Source organism: Danio rerio, chromosome 23, assembly GCF_052040795.2.
Source record: "Danio rerio strain M-AB ecotype USA chromosome 23, GRCz13ab, whole genome shotgun sequence".
NCBI classification, from domain to species: Eukaryota; Metazoa; Chordata; class Actinopteri; order Cypriniformes; family Danionidae; genus Danio; species Danio rerio.
The window spans coordinates 12,744,611-12,766,336 of NC_141043.1; the positions used below are offsets into that span (position 1 = coordinate 12,744,611).

The window sequence follows — 21,726 nt, forward strand, 5'->3', positions numbered from 1 at the left end:
TAACTCAAATGTTCATGCGGCAATTTATGCGCAAATAGCGTGATTTATCCGCACGTTCCGCATCTGGTGTGAACACAGCATCTGAGAAGGAGCCAAGTGAAAATGTGTTTTGATCTTGGAATGCAATGCCTAGTTCAACCACTGGGTGTCAGACTTACATACGGCACCTTTAAATGTTTAAGGTCACTATTAATAGCCTCCTTTATAACTTTTTTTTTTGATTATCTGCATAACAAACCACTGTTGTCCAATGACTCACCAAAATAACCTAACTTGCCTAGTTCACCTAATCAGCCTAGTTCAGCCTTTTAAATGGCACTTTAAGATGAATACTAGTATCTTGCTAAATAATTAGTAAAATATTATGCACCGTCACCATGGCAAAGACAAAATTAGAAATTAGTTAATTCTCTCCATTAAAGCGTACTTGTAAAATATTGGAAAAAGAATTAAAATTTTCACAGAAGGGATATTAATTTTGTCTTTAACTGTATTTTGGTCATAGACTGCTTTTAGTCTGTAAAAGAAAAGTATAATAAAGCTAAATTTTTCCATACACTAGAAGGTGTCCTTTTTAACTTATTTTCTGAACTAAAAATAACTAGAATCCTTTTTTTCGCATGATTTACCAAAGACACTCACTATAATGTCATTTGAGTATTTGTGCATCCCTGATATACTAATTAATTGTTATTTTCAGCCTTTATTCTTTACCACTATCTTTTAAACTTGAGGATTTTACATATTTTAGGAAGACATTTGTAATTACTAATGTAATTATTATTAGTTGCAAAACCTTTAAAAAACTAGATACTTGAAATAAATGTCTAATTCTTTTTCACTTAATTAAATTTTTTGATGCAGGCAAAAAATGGGTATATTTGATCAATATAAATGGTGTATATATGCACACACACTTTTAATTTCAGCCAGCCAGCCAGCCTCTGCGCTTCCGGTAAACTGTCTGTCCATTATAAAATTGGCATGTTTAATGTTTGATTTGCCTGATTGATATACAATATAAAGCAGGTCTCATACTGGACAAGAAGCACTGCATTAAATTACATTTCCCCTGGCCATGTCTTTAAAATATGACAGATTATTTTTACTGCAGTATTTTCAATGGAATGTCTGCGCTCGCCTGCTGATCCTAACAGCACTTGGATTTACACGGTCTTTCATCTCGTTTTACGCTTAAACAACTAAATGAATGCTTAAGTTTGTTTAACTGAATGTATTGTAACTACATTACAACATCGATACTGTAAAAAAGGAACCTTATGAAATTGAATATAGACACATTAAGCTTTTACTGGAAGTTTATCATTGCCTGAAAAACACTAGCTGTGCATATACCCCATGTAATATTACAAAAGCCACTTGGCAAGGCAAGTTTATTTATATAGCACATTTCATACACAGTGGCAATTCAAAGTGCTTTACATAAACAAGAATAAAAAAAACAAGTAAAATAAAATAAAAACAAATAATAAAAATAAGTAAAACAAAAACGGTAAAATGTGATTATGAAAGAATGAAGAAGAAGAGAAAAACATAAAAGTACAATCTGTCGGACGCAGCACAGTGCTCATTCAGTAAAGGCACAGCTAAACAGATGTATTTTCAGTCTTGATTTGAACGTGCCTAATGTTGGAGCACATCTGATCATTTCTGGAAGCTGATTCCAGCAGCGAGGGGCATAGTGGCTGAAAGCTGATTCATCCTGCTTTGACTGAACTCTTGGAACTTCTAGTTTATATGATCCTAATAATCTGAGTGAGCTGTTGGGTTTGTATTCAGTGGGCATATCTGTAATGTATTTAGGTCCTAGGCCATTTAGTGATTTATAGACCAGTAAAAATACTTTAAAATCTATTCTGAATGTAACTGGGAGCCAGTGTAGAGACCTGAGGACAGGTGTGATGTGCTCTGATTTTCTGGTTCTGGTCAGAATTCTGGCTGCAGCGTTCTGGATAAGCTGCAGCTGTCTGACTGTCTTTTTGGGAAGGCCAGTGAGGAGTCCATTACAGTAATCTACCCTGATGTCAATAGCCGCATTTCCACTATCGGGCCAGTGCAAGCCAGGGCTTTTATCGGGCCAGGCCTGGCCAATCGTCCAGGAGGTTGAGCAGTGAGGCCGAAATCATGTCGCGTTTTCACACCGCAAATTCATTGGTGTTAAATTTCAAGTGTTGTGGTAATTCAGAGTAAAGTGTTCAAATTCTAGAGTTAGATAAAGGTAAAATAACCCTCTCGGCGTTAGAAGCTGATTTGCCTCCTTGTCATACAGAGTAACATGTATCTACCTTTGTAGAAAACCCTTGTATTTGAGAAACTAATCAGAGTGTGTGAAATCTCGCCATACCCTCATTCACCTGGCCCTTAAATTGGTCAATTAGTTTAGTCCACTAGACAGAGGGAATGACCACAAATAAGTGAATTCAGACACCTGCTGTTGAACACCTGCTGTTAACAAGCACAATCACTGAAGGAATAAGAAATTGAAGGAAGAAATAAAACTACAGACACATCCTCACACCAAACCAACTGAATTAAAACAGAGAATTAAACAACTCCATTAAATAATAGTATAAGCAGCTTCACTGATTACAGTTTGACTTCATTTCTGTAAGAATATTTGACAATGAACAGAGGTTTAGATTTTTTTATTAAAAATTATTTCATTTGATCTCACCATCATGGAGATCAGAGGCTGCTTATTTAAGCTCTTGAAGCTTTATTCTTATATCCTAATGTTTCTCTGACAGTTATAGCTGTGTTTCTAAAACTCATCAGTTATAGCAAGAAAGGTCAAGAGAAACTCTACTGTTTATGCCTAATTGTTCTAGATATAATTTCAGGTGTTTAATAAGTTGATTGATAAAAATATGCAAATTTAGTTGCATTAAAACTGCATGGGACAGTAATACTGGCAGTCAGCTGCTTTTCATAGAAGATTCAACAAACAATTAGGATGCAATTAATAATTAAGAGTGTCATGCACTAAACATTCAAGCTCCAGCTTGATCATTATGACACACAGACATCAAGAATCAGGATATGAACCTCAACCGTGGTTGCTAAAAAAAAAAAAGCTGCATAGTTCATGCCGCAATGCATGCTGGGTGCCAGCATAGTACAAAGCTCCCAGCATGCATTGCAGCATGAATAAATTATGCAGCTTTATGTTCTTACAATCTCTTTTCTTTTCCTTTATTTTGTGTTGTTTTTGGGAGGTGATATTTCAGTAGTGTTTTTTTTTTATTGATTTTTATTTTTTGTTTGTCACCATTATTGAGATTCAAAGACTAATTGTTGATGTCTGGGTGTTTTTAAGTTTTGCCATAGATCAAACATTCTCATTGTAAATGGTGTTTTTAAACCTGTTATAAGGTCATTAATTGTTGGAGCTTCAGTGGTTTCATTTATGTATATTATTTATTTCTCACACATAACTAATATGATACTGAATTAGAAAACAAGCAGGAAAGGATGGCTATGATGTCATAAATAATCAGACTGACATTTTAATTTTATTTTGGCTTTCCATGCTAAATGTATAAATAGTGTAATTAACACTAACTATAGCTGCCAAAATAAAAGACATTTATAGTAAGAAGTTGAAGAGCCTGACTAAAGCAGACTCTGTCCTCCATCATGGTGACTTCAAATGAACAACAGAAATTTTACTAAGAGCTTTTGTTCACATGACAGAAATCAAGTCAAAGGTCAGTAATAGGTGAAGCTCCATGATAAGTTGTTTAATGTGATGAGTTTTTTTTAAAGATGTTGAAAAATAAAATTTTTTATTGATTATTATTTTATTTAGAGTTTTTTTTTTCTCGGTTGATTTCATCTTTGGTTTTGGCTTGTGTTTTTCTTTTCTTCAGTGATTCTGCTTGTTAACAGTTGTTCATCAATAATTCTCAATCATCCTTTAATTAGACACTTAATTGTCTCATTAACTTCATCACTGTCTGAGTGTTCAGCCCTCTGTAGTGAGGACACTAGTTAGGATTTTGCTCAGGAATTTAAGGCTTAAGTGTGTTCGAATGAAAAATACAGACTATGGGATGTATTTTTAACAGAAATATTCTGGAAACGAATGTATTTACGAATGTAAAATGTTGAAAACAGCAGATTACTGGCAACCACTGCTGCCAGTATTTTGACATACATTTAACAGATATTTTACACAATAAGAGTTTGCTAATTAACACTCTGAGTGTTAAAAATTTTAACACTTTCAAAAGTGTTATTTTAACTCTTATTGTGGTTCCCATATAAACACTGAGGGAGTGTTAATTTTAACTCTAAGGTAGTTAAATCTACCAAATCTAAAATTTGCAGTGTGAATTCGATAAAAAATACAGACTGTTGAATGTGTTTTTAACAGAAATATTCTGTAAACTGAATTTATGAATGTTAAAAACAGCAGATTACTGGCAACCACAGCTGCTGGTATTTTTCCGTAAAATCTAAAAATGAAAAAAAAGAAAGAAAAACAGCAAAACAATTTTTGAGTCACCATTGTGGAGGATAATAGCGTCTCTGTTCAAGTCCAAGATGAACTGAGAGCATTTGATGTTATGCTGCATCTTCTTTTGTTTAAAGGTAACTGTCTAGTTACTAATGCAGTCAAAATCTGTTTGCTAATTGCAATCATACATGAACACATTATTGCATCTAAAGACTTTACATTTTTGTCCACTAAGCTATGATTTTGTAAAATGAACAACGTATTAGTTGTGTATGTACAGTTATATAAAACTTCCATGTTTTTCACAGAAAGATTCTGGCAACCATAGCTGCTGGTATTCGGAAATTTAACAGATATTTTACATAATAAGAGTTTGCTAATTAACACTCTCTTGGTGTTGACAATGTTAACACTTTCAAAAGTGTTATTTTTAACACTTATAGTGGTTCCCATATAAACTCTGAGGGAGTGTTAATTTTAACTCCAAGGTAGTTAAATCTACTATCTAAAATTTGCAGTGCACAGTCGGGCTATTAGCTCACAGTGCGTCACGCAAACCCTGCCCCCAGAACATCCCCTGAATCGAATGTAACTCAATCCGCCCACTTCAGTGGGAATCAGGCATATAAAGCACACCACATCATCACGAAACTATTAAAATTAGGACAACCAAAACAAACAAATGACACGTTACTGTACAGCAGTACAATGTATGTCTATACACACATACCTGTGTGTTCTCATTCATCATATTCATTTACTCGCTGACCGGCTGTTGGCATCAAAATCCAGTGGTCTTGCCACTAATGGAGGAACCCAGCGCCAGTGTTGGGAGTAATGCATTACAAAAGTAATGTATTACAGTAATGATAAAGCATTATCATTATCAGTAATATTTTACTCGGTACATGTTCAGTAACGCGTGCGATACAACAAACTTTTCGCTCGCAAGACATTAACAAATAAAAAATACCGCAGTTCTATTTCCTGTTCGTGGCTAGCAAATATATGCGCGTGTTGTCATTTATCTCCCTCTGGCAATGGGACCTTTTTACTTTGAACGCAGAGTGATTTCAGCATCTGAGCTCAAGGTTTGGGGCTATTGGCTTAGCCCGGTTCGCAGTACGTGCGGCGGAAAAGCGGCAAATAGATGAAAATGGCAGATAACAGTGCATTCGCGAAAGTGCATATGGCGTTATTTCACTGACAAATGTCATAAGCTCATTCATGTAAAACGAGCGAGTGAACGTGCTGGTTTGCTCAGTGGACAAAACTCCTCGCGTTCACTCAACACTGGCTGGGCTGCTCATGTGCTAACGACCTGCTCTCGCTCCATCAGATGATCCAGACTCACAATCTGTGCCTTGTGTTTCCTCTTCCTTTTGTTCTGTTGCTCTCCAGAGATGCTCCTATTTAATTGTTATCCCACGAATGTTTATATGATTTATATATTGCTATTTACCTACAGGTTAAGATAAATTCTATAATAAATACTAGTGTTTTTGAGTGTAAGGCCTATGCATATAACCTAAACATATACTGCCTATGCTTTAGGCTAGTATTTACAATGAATGCTAAAGCATACTGTCGCATTAAGAATAGTGAACTCATAAAATGATATATGAAGTGTAGTTTTACTACAGTATAGTGTGGTGAATTGTAGTACAATATACCCCATATTGTAAAAAAACAAACAAGAAAAAAAAAATACAGCACTGGATCATTTGTTTATATTACACTTTAGGGCTGCACGATATTGGAAAAAAATTGACATTGCGATACTTTTTTCCCCTGCGATATATATTGCGATATTATATATATATATATATATATATATATATATATATATATATATATATTTACTTAAAACTAGGGCTGTGACGGTCACCATGACAACCGCGTCACCGCGGTGGTCATTGCCACCTCGGTTGTCCATTGCCACCGGCCGTAATACGTGAAGTCACGCTCTTTAAAACACAAATTACTGTTATGTTGCCAAGTATTACATATCTGTTAGAATATAACATTAGGCGCGATTCAGCAAGTTCAAGTTCAACCATGAATCTTGTTAGAAAACGAACTCTTACATCTGGGAACATTTTGGATTCGTGCCGACCGAGAAAGGTGAACGAATCAATTTGGATTAAGCTTTTTGTATGGGGGTTTTAAGTAAAGTGTGTTTTAATATTCACTGCTGAGTGCTGAGAGTCCAAACACTGAGGAGCAAATCCATCGATACGCAGATCCACGGGTCCCGAACCATGCAAGCTAGTGGTGATTGACGGCGAGGGAAAAAAAGCCATGTAGGCTTAATCAACTCCTGTCTTCTAAATGCAGAAGCCCAGCTCAGCCAGGCATGGCAGAGGCATTTGCAAAAATGACCAGATACAAAAGAGAAAGTGATAAATGGAAGACATTGACGAGAAATTGAGCATAGGCTATTTGGTAACTACTTAAGAACGCGCCGCTCCGCAGAGTAGAGAAACCTGCGTAGCGAGAAATGCGGGCGGCGGAACAGAAGGAGAAGCCCTCTCGCATGTTGTGAAAAAGTAGCCTGTCTGTGCATTTTCGCTACAAGCACACCGTCTGACAGTGTATTGCTGGAAACTCCATTCTTCACTTAAACCGGACAAAGTCAACATGTTAGTTTTTCTGGCAAATAATTTAAAATATGACTACAAAAGGTGGAGAGAAACTAAGCTGTTTTTTTTAAACATCTGACTTATATTGTTACTAGGTTAATATTTACTTTTTACTTATAATTATTAATATTTATATTAGCTATTATTACACTGATTAGTAAAGTGCCATTTAGACTTTTTGTTAAGTTCTTAAAAATGTAACGTTTAATTGTTATTATTATACAGTTTCAAGCAGTTAAAGTAATTTAATATTTAACTACAATATTTATAAACAGTTTTGTGTTGTTTTATTAACAAAAGTTCAAAAATAAACGTACGTTTATACGGATGTTTTATTTATTAATATTAAATTTGGTTATTCCTTAATTTTTACATAAAAGGTAAATTAACTTAAGTAGGCTACATTATTTGTTGATGTACGAGATCGAGGAACATGTTTGCCAGTAAATAATGTTCGCACCACTTAAAAAACAAAACAAATGAATATCTTGCGAAAAGGATGCAATAAAAAATGCAAGCGCTTAATCATTCTTCACAATCGGATTCGTACGTGCAATAAGCCGAGGCTATATTGCGTCGACAAGAACAAGCCCTAAAACTAAGTCTAGAGAGAGAATTAATACTAGTTAATATTAATGATTATAAACACGAACTGCGTTGTATGATAAACGCATCACAATGATGTCGTGATCTTTGCTGAAGAACTGATATGTTATCGCCGTCTCCCCAGCCAGGTTTTCTTCTGCTTTTTTCCCCTTCTTCTGGATACAAACAATAAAGTATCAGCGCCAGACCAGTGGTTTAAATTATATTTTACTCTCCTGATTTCTTTTCTTTTCATTAAAAAATAAATAAATGTTTAAAGTTTTGTATTGCATAGCCTATATATTTTTAAAGATTATCATTCAGCCTACCTGCAGCGCATGAGGTTGTGTGCTGGGCAAATCCCCTTTACTCATGCTACCCATTTCATTTATGAGACTGTAAACTTGACTTGGCAGGCTGATCATCTTTAAACTCAAAAGGTGTTTTTAACTTGAGACTGCATGCTTCTGCATAATGTGATGTTTCTTATTACAACTGTTAGCGGTGTCAAAATGAAAGCAATCATTAAAAAGGGTTTTGTTTTATCAATTGTTTAGTTTAGTTTTAATAATAGCTAATGTATATAATAAATTATAATATCGATTATTGTGTAGACTAAAGTGTTCAACAAAACAATTTTATTAGGTTACTCTAATAGACCAAATCCCTAACTGAAAAACGAATGTGAAAATGACAGGCAGTTGCGTCTTTGCTAAAATTAATTTAACGACAAATTTCTTTAGCTTTTTTCCCCTTTAGAGATCAAAAGAGCTGTATTTAAAGAATTATTTCACTAAAACATGAATTGAATGCCCAGTTCTTTCCCGTGTGAGTTTAGTGCGCCTCCGCCGCGTCTGCGTTTTTAAGGTTACAGGTGCACCCTGACCTGACGCGGGGACCAGATCTCTGTATTGCTTTAATTTCTCAATTTTCATAACTGCATTGCATTTTCATATGGTAAAATATCAAAATTTATGTTCTGAAAGTAGTAGGAACGACGGGAGTGTTAGTAATTAATAACAGAAAGAACTTTCACTTTTGAGTGAACTTCTGTCACGTGTAATTTTAGTATGATAAAATAAACAAAAATAGTAATGCAGAAAAGTATTTTTCGCTCTGCCAAGCCTTCTCTGTTGCTGTATAGAGAAGCAGCCTGCTCAGTCTCCTTACCCCGGCCCCACCCCGCCCACCGACTCCTGAACTTCTCACTCACTAACTCACTCACTCACGTGGGCATGCACTGCGGTCTCATGAGGAAACGCAGCTTTTTGATATGTTTTTCTTGTTCCCAAATACAAATAATTTATCAAGTATTGTTTGAAATAAGTATTCGTAAAAACACGCTATTCCTGCTTTTCCGAATACCGTATTCCGGTTCGGCTCCACCCATAATATATATATCTTTTTTTTTTTTTTTTTTTTTTTTGCATCGCACCCTCCTGCGATTCGATTTCGATGCTGAAACGATATATCGTGCAGCCCTATTACACTTGTTGTGTTACCATAGCAACTATAGTATTACCACAACAGAGTAAATAAAGTACTTAATGACAATATGTGTATTCAGTGGCCCTGTGGAACGGCTTCTTCTCAAAATGAAGAGCATGACAGAGAAAATGTCCTCCACAATCTCATCAACAATGTGGAAGACAACAGACACTAGTTCACTTTGTTTTAGTTGCCATGATAAAATGAGATTGATAATGAGATTTATTTAAAGAGTGAATAGTACAGTAGGCTATATAATACCTTATCAAGTGTTTCTATTAGTTAGATTTTTTTCTTGCGTTAGTTTTTATTTTTGTCTAAATGTTTTTTTATTTGATTAGTATGGTGCACCTTTTGGATGTTTAAAACCTTTTGGATGGAATAAATGTTTTTCAAATAAAACTTATTCTTTACATCCAACGTCTGTTCTCTGTATATTTAAGTGTTTAAAACTGGAAATATCTCATCATATAACATGCATCCAAAAATGTTATGGTTTATTAGATTAAAATTTATGTCTATTTTAGTATTTTGGTTATTGTTAATAAATAGTGTCCTAATATAATTCATATCAAAAAGCTCGAAAGGAAAAGGGATCACAAGACACAAATTGTGAGTCTGCATACAATCTCACTGAGAGAGCAGTGTACTGAGAGCACGCAAGAAAATTTGTGCGTGAGCAGTGCATATTTGAGAGATCGTGAGAATTTGTGTGCGAGCAGCGTATGTGAGAGCTTGCAAGCAGTTTTGTCCATAAATAGAGGAAATCGATGCACAAACATTATACTGAGAAAGCTGTTCATCATGCTCACTTTGTGCATGACCTTTTTGTGTTGTAAACACTTGAATGTAAAGTAAATACGATAATGGCAACAATAAGAAAAATAAACAAAATCTACATTTTGTCATGGCATTGGAGTTTACATATCGGCCTGTTGTGTCTAATATGAATATAGCCAAGCCATTCACAGATATTGCCAGATAAACACTTTACCTCTACCATACTTTTAACAGATCATTTGTGATTCTGGCTGTCATCCTTTCTTGCATTGTCTTGAGCCTTAACATTGCCAATTAAATACTATATTGTTAGTAGCCTGGAGAGGTCACAGTCATTCTGCTACATCAAATCACTTTCTACTGGATGTAAAATGCTCATTATAGAACATTCTAGAATTTTATAATGTTAAGTTCTAGTTCTGTAGTTATTTTGGTGAAAGTAACTAAAAAGTAATATAAGAGTAATGTAACATATTACAATTCTGAGACAGTAATATTGTAAGGTAAGGGATTACATTTAAATAACAGTAATAAGTAATCTGTAATGTATTAAAGTTTGGAAGAAACTTGCACAACACTGCCCAGCGCAGGGAGCACACACATCTATAATATAAAACCCCATATATAAAATTCTCCGTAAATAACTCATTATAAAATGTATTTTATGACGTCCTCAGTTAGACAGACGCTGTCCAACATTCATCCCAAATGCTCCGGAGAGAACTGAAACAAAATTTTCCCTATAGGTTTTATGACACTTAATAGGTGATTCCTTTTATTTAAAGATGTTGCTTATTATATCGTAAGTAAAGGAAAGTGTTAAGTGTTTCAGCACATAAGAGCAGCACGTAATAAAATATAGCCTATATTTTGTTGCGCTCAGCATCTATGCACTAATAAAGCTCTGTGTATTTAAAATTTCCTTTTTTAATTTTACCACGTCATATACAGTAAAAACATACACACTTGTTTGAGGACACAGATTCAGAACACATTTTGAACTTGCAGTTTTCCTCGATGCATCAAAAAAGTGCTACGCAGCTGCAGACAGAAAAAAAGGTCGCCTAGTTTCTGCTTTCACTCACCCCGAAATGCTCTGTTTGCATGATTTGATTAATATCATCGTATCCAAATACTTTATAAATAATATTTAAAACATTTTTCTGCTGTTTATTGTTTTTAGAAAATATCTAAAATCTTTTTTTTTTCAGAAAGGCTTTTGAAAAATGAAAGTTTAATATGGCTTTTTTAATATTAAGTTTAATATGGCAGTTTGTTTTAGTACCTAATTGTTATAGCTTTTGTTAGTTTTAAATTGGTTTATTTATTTAATGTGATTTTATTATATCTGACATTTGTAATTCTTTAAATTATTTCAATATAGCTAGGCTATTTTATCTAGATATGACTATTGTTTTGAGCCTACAAAAGTGGACACAAAATTTGTAAAGTTTAATGTCTTTCTGTTGTATTCATATTGTGTATTATCTCCAAAATAAATAAAAACATCAAAAAAGAAAAGAAAAAAGCCGCGCGGCATAAACAGAGCTGTGAAGGGAGCGCTCTTTTCCTCGGTCTCACACACACATACAGGCATCTAAACGCGCACAAACACACCTTTTAAACTTGACAAAAACTCTCGAAAACCTTTACTGTCTGCTGTGTCTTTAATATGGTGTAAAGATTATTATGTGTTATTGAAACAGGAGGATGCAGCAAAGTCACTTATAAATTAAAACTACTTTATTATTTTTATGCAACAGCCTTACATTTAAAAGAGAAACATAAAGGTGATCATACAAAAAGACCCCAGCCTATAATTTGTTCCAGATGTTTTCTTTTCCTTATTTATTTGTTTGTTTATGTATTTATGCGCATGTACTCATGTGCGAACAGAAAACTGCCTGCCTCTCCTTTCACTCCGCCCCGAAGCCCCGACTGGCCCTCTTTGGCCCAAGGTATTCGGCGGGCCGAAAAAGGCTGGCCACTAGCACCAAGAAAGCCCCAATTTGGCCCGATTAGGCCCCGGAAGTGACAGTGGAAACGCGACTGGCCTTGGCTCGCCCTGGCTCGCTCGCTTTAGGCACGATAGTGGAAACTCAGCTAATGGGGCTGTAGACATTAGGCAGTAAGGCTAGGTAGATCTGAGTGTCATCAGCATAGCTGTGGTAGGAGATTTGGTTCTTTCTCATTATTTTGCTCAGAGGGAGCATGTAAAGGTTGAACAGGAGAGGTGCCAGAATCGAGCCTTGTGGGACTCCACATGTCATGGGTGTCCACCTCGACCTATGGTCACATATACTGACATGGTAACCTCTACCTTCAGGGTAAGATCTAAACCATTTGAGGACCGTGCCAGACAGCCCAACCCAGTTTTCCAGCCTATCCAGAAGTATGCTGTGATCGACAGTGTCAAATGCAGCACTGAGATCGAGCAGTACCAGCACTGTTATTTTACCTGAATCTGTGTTTAGGCGGATATCATTGATTATCTTTATAAGAGCGCTCTCTGTACTGTGATATGCTCTAAAACCAGATTGAAAATTGTCTAAACACCCCCTGAAGTTTAAGAACTTGTTAACCTGGTTAAAAACAACTTTTTCAATGACTTTGCCAATGAAAGGAAGATTTGAGATTAACCTGTAATTGCTCAATAGTTATCAAGGTTGCTCTTCTTCAAGAGGGGTTTAACAACTGCAGTTTTAAGTGAGTTTGGAAAAATGCCTGAAAGAATTGAAGCATTTACCACTTTTAGAAGATCCATTTCTAAACCGGTAAACACCGTTTTGAAGAATGATGTGGGGAGCGTGTCAAGACTGCAGGTTGATGTTTTCATAACTTGCACAGTCTCTTCTAAGATTTTACCATTAATTGCCATGAAATCAGACATAATGTCTGATTTCTTAAGTTGTGGTTGAGCTAGTTTGACTTCGACACAACTTGGCTGATTGGATGAGCTGATTGCCTTTCTGATATTATTGATCTTATCAGTAAAGAAATGAGCAAACTCATTACATTTGCTTTCAGAGAAGAGCTCACTTTAAATCCGACTGGGGGGGTTTGTGAGTCTCTCTATCGTTGCAAAGAGTGTGCGAGCATTATTTAAGTTGTTGTTTATAAGGCTTGAAAAGAAAGTCTGCCTAGCAGTGTTTAGTTCCATATTAAAAGCATGAAGACTGTCTTTATAGATACTATAATGGACTACTAGTTTCGTCTTTCTCCACATACGCTCAGCTTTTCTGCACTAGTTGCGCTCAAGATCACTAATGAACCTTCACTTTGTTTTCAATTGGTGATTATTAAACTTTTGATCATTTCGATTTACTGATAATGATTTGTCTTAACACAGATGAAGCAGTCAAATGTCTGAATGAAAGCGAGAATGTCTTAAAGCAGTATACTAAAGACATTCCCACTGATTGTGAGGCTTCAACAGTGTGTCTCAGAGATATTAAAAACAGAGCAATTGACATCAGCCAGCAGTTGACCAGGTAAAAGCACTTTACCTTTCATATATTCACTGTGCAAGTCTTTATTTTGAATTGTAACCGATGATGTGGTTGATTTCAGGGGATTTTCAGATCTTATGGAGGTTTCTTCGTTAGTAAGCCGGGAGACAGTTTTAGTTCAGCAGTCACTGGAGGAAGAGCAGATTGGAGAGAGCACAGCACATACACTCTTCTGTCCTGCCACCTCATGAAATGCTGTATGAATATTGCATGTGTTGTTCAACTAAAATTAAAAAAATATCATTGTATTGTAAATAATATTGAATGGATTGCAGAGTGATTTGAGGAATTTGTGTTGTGTTATTTGAAAGTGTTGAAAGGGTTTATTGTTGTCTGTTTGCAGTGCATCCAGAAAGTATTCATAGCGCTTCACTTTTTCCACACGTTTTATGTTACAGCCTTATTCCCTTTATTCAATTATTTCTTCAAAATTCTACATACAATACCCCATAATGACAATGTGAAAAAAAGATTTTTTGAAATTGTTGCAAATTTATAAAATTTAAAAAACCTGAAAAATCATATGTACATCAGTATTCACAGCTTTTGTTCAATACTTTGTTGATGCACCTTTGACTGCAATTACAGCTTCAAGTCTTTTTGAGTATGATGCCACAAGCTTGAAATTTTTGCCCATTCCTCTTTGCAGTACCTCTTAAGCTCTATCAGGTAATTGACGGTTTACAGCCATTTTCAGACCTCTCCAGAGATGTTCAATAGGATTTAGGTCTGGGCTCTGGCTGGGGCACTCAGCCAGGACATTCACAGAGTTGTTGTGAAGCCACTCCATTAATATTTTGGTGGTGTACTTTGTGACATTGTCCTGCTGGAAGATGAACCGTCGCCCCAGTCTGAGGTCAAGAGCACTCTGAAGCATGTTTTCATTCAGGATGTCTCTGTACATTGCTGCATTCATCTTTCCCTTTATTCTGACTAGTCTTCCGGTTCCTGCTGCTGAAAAACATCCCCACGGCATGATGCTGCCACCACCATGCTTCTACTGTAGGGATGGTATTAGCCTGGTGATGAGCGGTGCCTGGTTTTCTCCAAACATAACGCATTCACTTTAAAGAGTTTAATTTTAGTCTCATCAGACCAGAGAATTTTGTTTCTTATGGTCTGAGGGTCCTTCAGATGTCTTTTGGCAAAGTCCACGCAGCCAGTGGCTTCCGTCTGGCCACTCAACCATACAGGCCTGATCGGTGGATTGCTTCACAGATGGCTGTCCTTCGGTTCTTCTCTTTCAACAGAAGAACGATAGAGCTCAGACAAGATCACCATCAGGTTATTGAACAGCTCCCTGGCTAAGGGCTTTCTCCCCTGATCACTCCGCTTAAATGGCTGGCCCGCTCTAGGAAGAGTCGTGGTGGTTCCAAACATCTTCCACTTCTGGATGGTGGAGGCCACTGTGCTTATTGAAAATTTCAGAGCAGCAGAAATTTTTCAGGAACCTTCCCAGCCTTGTGCCTCGAGACGATCCTTTCTTGGAGGTCTACAGACAATTTATTTGTCTTCTTGGTTTGTGCTTTGACATGCACTGTCAACCCTGGGACCTTATATAGACAAGTGCATGCCTTTTCAAATCATGTCCAATCAACTGAATTTACCACAGGTGAACAATGAAGCTACTTAAATGTCTCTAGAATAATCAGTAGAAACAATGTACCTGAGCTCAATTTAGAGCTTCATGGCAAAGTGAATACTTATGTTCATGAGATTTTTTTTCAGGTGTTTTATTTGTATAATGAAAATTGAGTTGAATCCATTTTGGAAAAAGGCTGTAACATAAATAAATGTGTAAAAAGTGAAGGGTTGAATACTTTTGGGATGCACTGTATGTTCTGGACATCTAGGGTTTTTAGGGTTAAAATTTTTTTAATTACGATGATTAAACCTTAATTATGTGTTTGCGTGCATGCGTGCGTGTCTGTCTGTCTGTCTGTCTGTAGGTTGAGTGATATATCTGAAACCATGGGCAAGTTTTTTAACCTTAACTTGTCAATAAATGACTTAGGAAATTAATTGTGTAAAATGCTCTGGATGCTTTCAATGGTTAAAAGCATGGCTTACCCCTAAAACTATGTTTGATTAATTGTTACTAATTAAACAAACTGCCGGGCCATTTTAAACTTGTTTTTTTATAGTAAGCATTAAGTATATTTTTTGCAGATTTTTAGCTGTAGTTATGTGTCAGACTCAAAGAGCTGGTTGACTTTTTTATGATACACTAAAGATAATGGTTTCAGTGAAGACATTTATGTCCTTTAATTATTTTTTAGAGTTTATATTTCACGAAAAAGAAAAAGTTACCAACAGCTTGCTGGCAGTAAGTTACATTTTTAGTGAACAATCTCTTTAAGTTGGTCGCAGATACTGTTTGTTTTTCTTTTTTCTATAAATTTATACCCTATTTTGAAAATATATTCTGGACATTACATGTATCATTTTATTTTGAATTGTCAAAATGGTTTTCTAACCAAGAAAAATAAACCCGTTAATTGTATCTGCTGCTTTTGAGTTGCAACATTGTAGTTTACATGACTTTATGATGTAGCCATCTTTTTTGTCTATTAATAAAATTTGGAAATGAATTTTTTTAAAAAAAATTTTACAGTATTTTTTATTTTTTTATTTTTAATTACAGTACAGTATGGAACAATGGGAAACATTAATCTGGAGTCGCTACAGCAGAATGAACCGCCAACCTATCCAGCACGTTTTTATCCACACACACTTGTCTTTGGACTGGGTGGGGAAGGATTTTTCCAGTTTAGTGTTATGAGCCTTTTAGCAATTATTAAACAAAAGGCAAGTGCATTTGATTGTGTAGATGACAAAGAAACATTTGTAGGGTTAAGTCCAAATAATGCTACTAGGGGGCATGGCTCAATATCTAAAAGAAAGCATTCAGTAATTGATTTAAAAATTGATGCCCAAAAAGTGCTTCGCGCTGGACAAAGCCAGAAAGTATGAAGAAGAGTGGCTGGAGCTTCTCGACACTGATCACAAGTTGGATCAAAACCAGGGTTCATTTTAGATATTTTTGCCTTATCCAATATACTCTATGCAATAATTTGAATTGTATAAGGGAATGACGAGCACAAATAGAAGAGGTTTGTACACGAGACAGAGCCTTGGACCATTCCTCGTCTGTGAAAACATAATTGAAATCTGATTCCCAGCTCTGCTTTATTTTAAAAAAGGATGAGGAATCTAACTGTCTAATAAATGAAATTTTTTTAAAATAAATTTTAGAGACTGCACCTTTACAAAGTTTTGTCTCTAAAACCTGATCGATTTTTTGTTTGGGAGGTGCAAGGGGAAAATGGGAAAATGTATTTCGTATAAATTTGCGTGTCTGAAGCTATTGAAAAAAATGGGTTTTGGGAAGGTTAAATTTTTCTGATAAATAGGAAAATGTAACAAATGTATCATCACAAAAAGGTCATTAATGCTTACAATGCCATTTCTAAACCATAATACAAAATATTGGTCTGAGATAGAGGGCAGGAAAGAAGGGTTTTTATTAGAGTTGGGCATCTAAGCTATAATGCCGATCCGATATGCATCTCCAAACAAAGAATACGATCCGATATATTAGCGATACATTTGTGACATATTGCGATGCAACACGATACGATTCACACCCATATCACGATACGATGCGATATTTCAGCACTAACTAATTAGATCAAGTTTATGAGATGATGTGAAAGAGGATGCTGTGCCATTGAATGAGTTTGATTATTTATTAACCAAGCAAAACCAAGACTTTTTTTACAAACTGGCTCTTCTCTCAGAGCCAGTGTGTCAGTTTACAGTAGAGGGCCATTTTAGAACATATAGCACATATTATTTAAGTATTTTCAAGATAAACAGAATGTATAAGTGCAATAGCTATATATTAAATATATATATATATATATATATATATATATATATATATATATATATATATATATATATATATATATATATATATATTTGCACTCTTTCAACATAAAGATTTACATTGCACAACAAGAATTGTGATTTAACTTTTCAACTATGAAAGCAAGTTTTACAAAGATATTTTGCCACTGATTATTCAAAACTTAAGGTTGTGAACTAGCAGTGTTATGCTGCTTTGAAACATCACTGTCACTGTAAACAACAGGCTAATAAAAATATAACAAACCAGCAATCTTCTTGCTGTGAGGTGGTCAAACTACCCACTGTGCCACCGTGACACCCATTATTTTTATCATTATTATTATTATTATAATTAAATAAAAATTAACAGGAGGTGTTTAAAACCTTCGTTCTCCGTGACACTAGGCTGAATATCTTTGCAGATGAACAATGCAATAGCATTCGTTATTGGCGTAGAGCGCACAAAACTGTTGCGCACGGAAAAAAAAAAAACTTGCAATGCTTTTCTGACCACTTTTGGAGCTGGTTGAAGCAGTGCGAAAGCCGGGGATGCAGGAACGCTGGAAGATGCTTTCACAACAACACCGTGGCGCCGCTTCAAGTGAGATTTTAGATTAGTCATACTGCCCGCGTATTTTACAGATGCGCGGCACATTTTGCAAATTGCATCTGTCCTGTCATGTCGTCCATCCTTAAATCCATAATGTTGCTTGCCATACTTTATATTTAAAACTCAGTGAGGAATAAAATGTTTGTTTTGCTTCTCGCGCTTTCTGAGGGCGCTCCACTTCATCAGCACACCTGATACACTGAGTTGTAGTGTGTGTACACATCCGCAAATCCGTTGCTAAGGCTTACTTTATGTAGGTCGATTAAATTATGCGCCAAAAACAGGTTGACAACACTTGTTAATAAATAAAAAATACATTCTATATTAAAAATATAAGCTGTATCTCGGAAAAATCGATGCATCTCGCAAAAACCGATGCATCTCGATTTGCTTCCAAAATTTCATTCATCCTCTGCTGCTCAACCGATGCACTCGCATCGTGCACGCGCATGACCGCGTATCGATACATATTGATAAATCTTCCCATCCCTAGTTTTTATATATGGGGGACAGACTAGATATTGTTTAAAAGCCAAAATGTTTTCTAAATTGTAACCAAATTCGAAGACTATTAAGTACTATAGGGTTAGAGGAGTAGTTTGATGTCTTGAATGGTAATGAAGAGCATAGTAACGCATGCAAAGATACTTGGGTGCAAGAATCGCATTCCATTTCAACCCATGCTGGAACCCAGTGGCAGAGTCCGTAGTGTGACTGGCTCCAATATAAAATACTGTGGATGTTAGTCGCCCAATAGTAGAGTAAGAAATAAGGAAGTGCCAAACCACCTAACCTTTTGGGTTGTTAAAGAAATGATTTCTGTATTCTTATTGGGCCACTGTTCCAAATAAAATCAGAAATGACTTGATCCAAGGACTTAAAAAATTACTTTCGTATGAAAATTGGAATACTTTTAAAGAGGAAAAGAAATTTTGGGAGAATATTCATTTTTATTGTGTTTATTCTGCCTACAAGAGAAAGTGGGAGAGTTTTCCATTTAGCGAGATCTTGTTTTGTTTTCTCTAATATTACAACGAAATTATGTTTAAAAAGATCAGTATATTTTCGGGTTATTGTTTCTCCCAAATATCGAAAGTTTTGACACGGGAATATTGACACGGGAAAGGATCTTGCAGCAGGATTTATAAGAAAAAACTCACTCTTATGCAGATTTAACTTATAACCAGAGACGTCGCTGAACTGTCTCAAAAGTTCCAAAACATACGGGAGATGAGTTTCTGGGTCTGAAATATACAATACCACATCATCAGCATGAAGAGAAATTTTCTGTTCTTTTCCGGCTCTGAAAATACCAGTAATCTCAGGATTATTGTGAAAGCAAATTGCAAGAGGCTCTATAGCTAAAGCAAATAAGAGAGGGGAAAGTGGGCAACCCTGTCTAGTGCCACTGTGAAGAGAAAAATAATCAGAACTATTGCTGTTTGTTTTCACAGATGCCAAGGGAGAAGAGTATAGGAGTCTTACCCAGGAAACAAATTTGTCACCAAACCCAATTTTTTTTAATGTGTAGAATACATAGTCCCACTCAACGCAGTCGAAAGCTTTCTCAGCGTCAAGCGAGACTAAGGCCTCAGGCAAGGAAGAGTCAGATGAGGTGTAAATAATGTTCATCAACCTCCTCAGGTTAAACAGTTTCTAATCTAAGAGCGAGAATCTTAGCCAAGATTTTTACATCTACATTAAGAAGAGAGATAAGACAGTAGGACCCACACTCCAATGGATTTTTATCAGGTTTTAAAAGAAGAGAGGTTGATGCCTGGCGCAAAGAAGAAGGCAGACTACCATTATTTAAAGAAAAACAGAGAGAAGCAAAGGTGAAATCTGAGGGGAAAACTTTTTTTAAAACTCTGGGAAATCCGTCAGCTCTGCATTCTTTAAGGGAGTCTGAGTGGTAAAATGAAGAATAAAAATATTTAAATGTATTATTAATTTCTTGAGGGTCTGAAACAATAATGCCTTCTTGGGTTTGAATTTGGGTGATAAAGTTTTTTTGCTGTTTTAAACCTAAGTTGCATTGCAAGTGCTTTACTTGGTTTATCACCAAACTCATAAAAAAAAGGTATCGTGATTTAAGAAAAAGCTGCTCAGCTTGGGCAGTAGAAAGTTGGTTATATTCAGATTGTAGAAAAATTATTTCATTAAATAGTGATGTGGTTGGGTGTTGTGCATAAATTTAGGCTATGGTATTGCGTATTTTATTTATTTGAGGCTTCACTTGTTTTGCAAAAATGTCAGTTTAGTTCTTAATTTTACTTCAGTTCTTGATTCGGACCATTTAATTGTTACGTTGATCAAATCTGATTCGCTGCATTCTTGATGTTAACAATGAAGAATTCTATCGCAGCCTGTGGGGTCTGGAAGAAATGCCGCTGTCCCTTGTAATCGACGCGTAGTTTAGCAGGATGTAGCATGCCATCACGCCAGTGCTGCGAAAAGAAGCTTTTACATCTTTGAACTCAGCTCGCTGCCTCGCCACTTCAGCAGACATGTCCGAAAAAACGTGAATCGTCACACCGTTAATATTCTGCCCTGGCAATGGTGTTCAAAACCAAAGCTGACAGATAGTTAACAGAAATAAAGCACCATCACACTTTCTTCTTGCGAATGTGAAGCACTTTTACTTGATTTGCTTGTAAAACTAAAAAGGAAAAATACAAAAGGTAAAAATTACAAAGTGATTACGCAATATTACAAATAATATACATCTTTCACATTTGTAAACACAAACTGACATATTTAAACTGATATCAACAGCTAAATAAACAATCCAGGCACTTTAATGACGTGCATCTATATGCAAGCTTGTTAGCATTTAGAACAGAACATCAAGCATTAAACATTTCAACACTGACCCTCCTTAATCAATTTAACCCAAAGGAAGTATTGCAGATGTTTTCAAAATAAAATTAGTAACTTACAGTCGTTTCTATCACAAGGGCTGAAAGCAAACAACAACGCGTCTCTGCATAGCGATCACAGTCTCTTCTTTTATGACTTTTTAAACATCCGGTTGTTCTAAAGAATGGCGCAATGACATTTTCCGCCACTAGATGTCACAATTACACCACTTAAATAAATCAATGCACAGCTTACAAAACGAAACAACACCATACAGTACACTCCCCGCCTGGTGTATTGGATATACCACTAGGCTTTTAATCACTAGATAAAAGTAAAGCTACGTCACATATAGGCCTTAAGTATTCCCTGACAGCCCCTTGCTTAGCAGTCTTTACCATGACCTTTCGGACTTTCCCATCAGATGAGGCTACAGTTTTTGTTACGAGGCCAATTGGCCACTTACTGCTGTAAGATCCGGCCCACTGGTCCAACGGCGGCAGCCAATGGCACGGGAGAAGGGTCTTTGCGCGTCACTATCTTTTCATAAACAGCAGACATTACATTAACGTAAAATATACCCTTTTATGTATTATCTCATAATTTTATCTGACTCCATGTTATATATATTATTTATAATAGTTAATAATAATAATGATGATTTATAATTTGTTCATTTAGATAGAATTTGGAAGAATGTTTGAACTTTTTGTTTTCACTATTAACCATTACATCCGTTCATTCGGGTGCTCATGTCGCTCAGAGAAATCGCCTTGGCCGAAGGCGTCCCCCACGGTCACACTCCGGTCAGTCTTGATTATTAAACAGAGGTAATTGACTAATACTTTAGATGGTCGCTAC

The 21,726-nt window shown here is 35.8% G+C and overlaps 1 protein-coding gene and 1 long non-coding RNA gene across 2 annotated transcripts in view; one reads left to right on the forward strand and one right to left on the reverse strand.

Annotated features, from left to right (window-relative positions):
- The window catches only part of haus8 (HAUS augmin like complex subunit 8), a 33,421-nt gene extending 17,331 nt beyond the window's left edge, over positions 1–16,090 (forward strand). Inside the window, exons 9-10 of the mRNA XM_087306679.1 lie at positions 13,325–13,466; positions 13,546–16,090. Of these exons, the coding sequence (XP_087162805.1) occupies positions 13,325–13,466; positions 13,546–13,675 (272 nt within the window). The 3' untranslated portion in view covers positions 13,676–16,090. The remainder of the gene's footprint in view (positions 1–13,324; positions 13,467–13,545) is intronic.
- Positions 16,091–20,211: 4,121 nt separating this feature from the next.
- On the reverse strand, positions 20,212–20,991 carry LOC141380653 (uncharacterized). The gene is made up of 2 exons (XR_015523275.1): positions 20,946–20,991; positions 20,212–20,665 (listed from the first exon to the last, which is right to left on the reverse strand). It is a non-coding gene; the product is annotated as an uncharacterized LOC141380653 (long non-coding RNA).
- Positions 20,992–21,726: the final 735 nt, after the last annotated feature.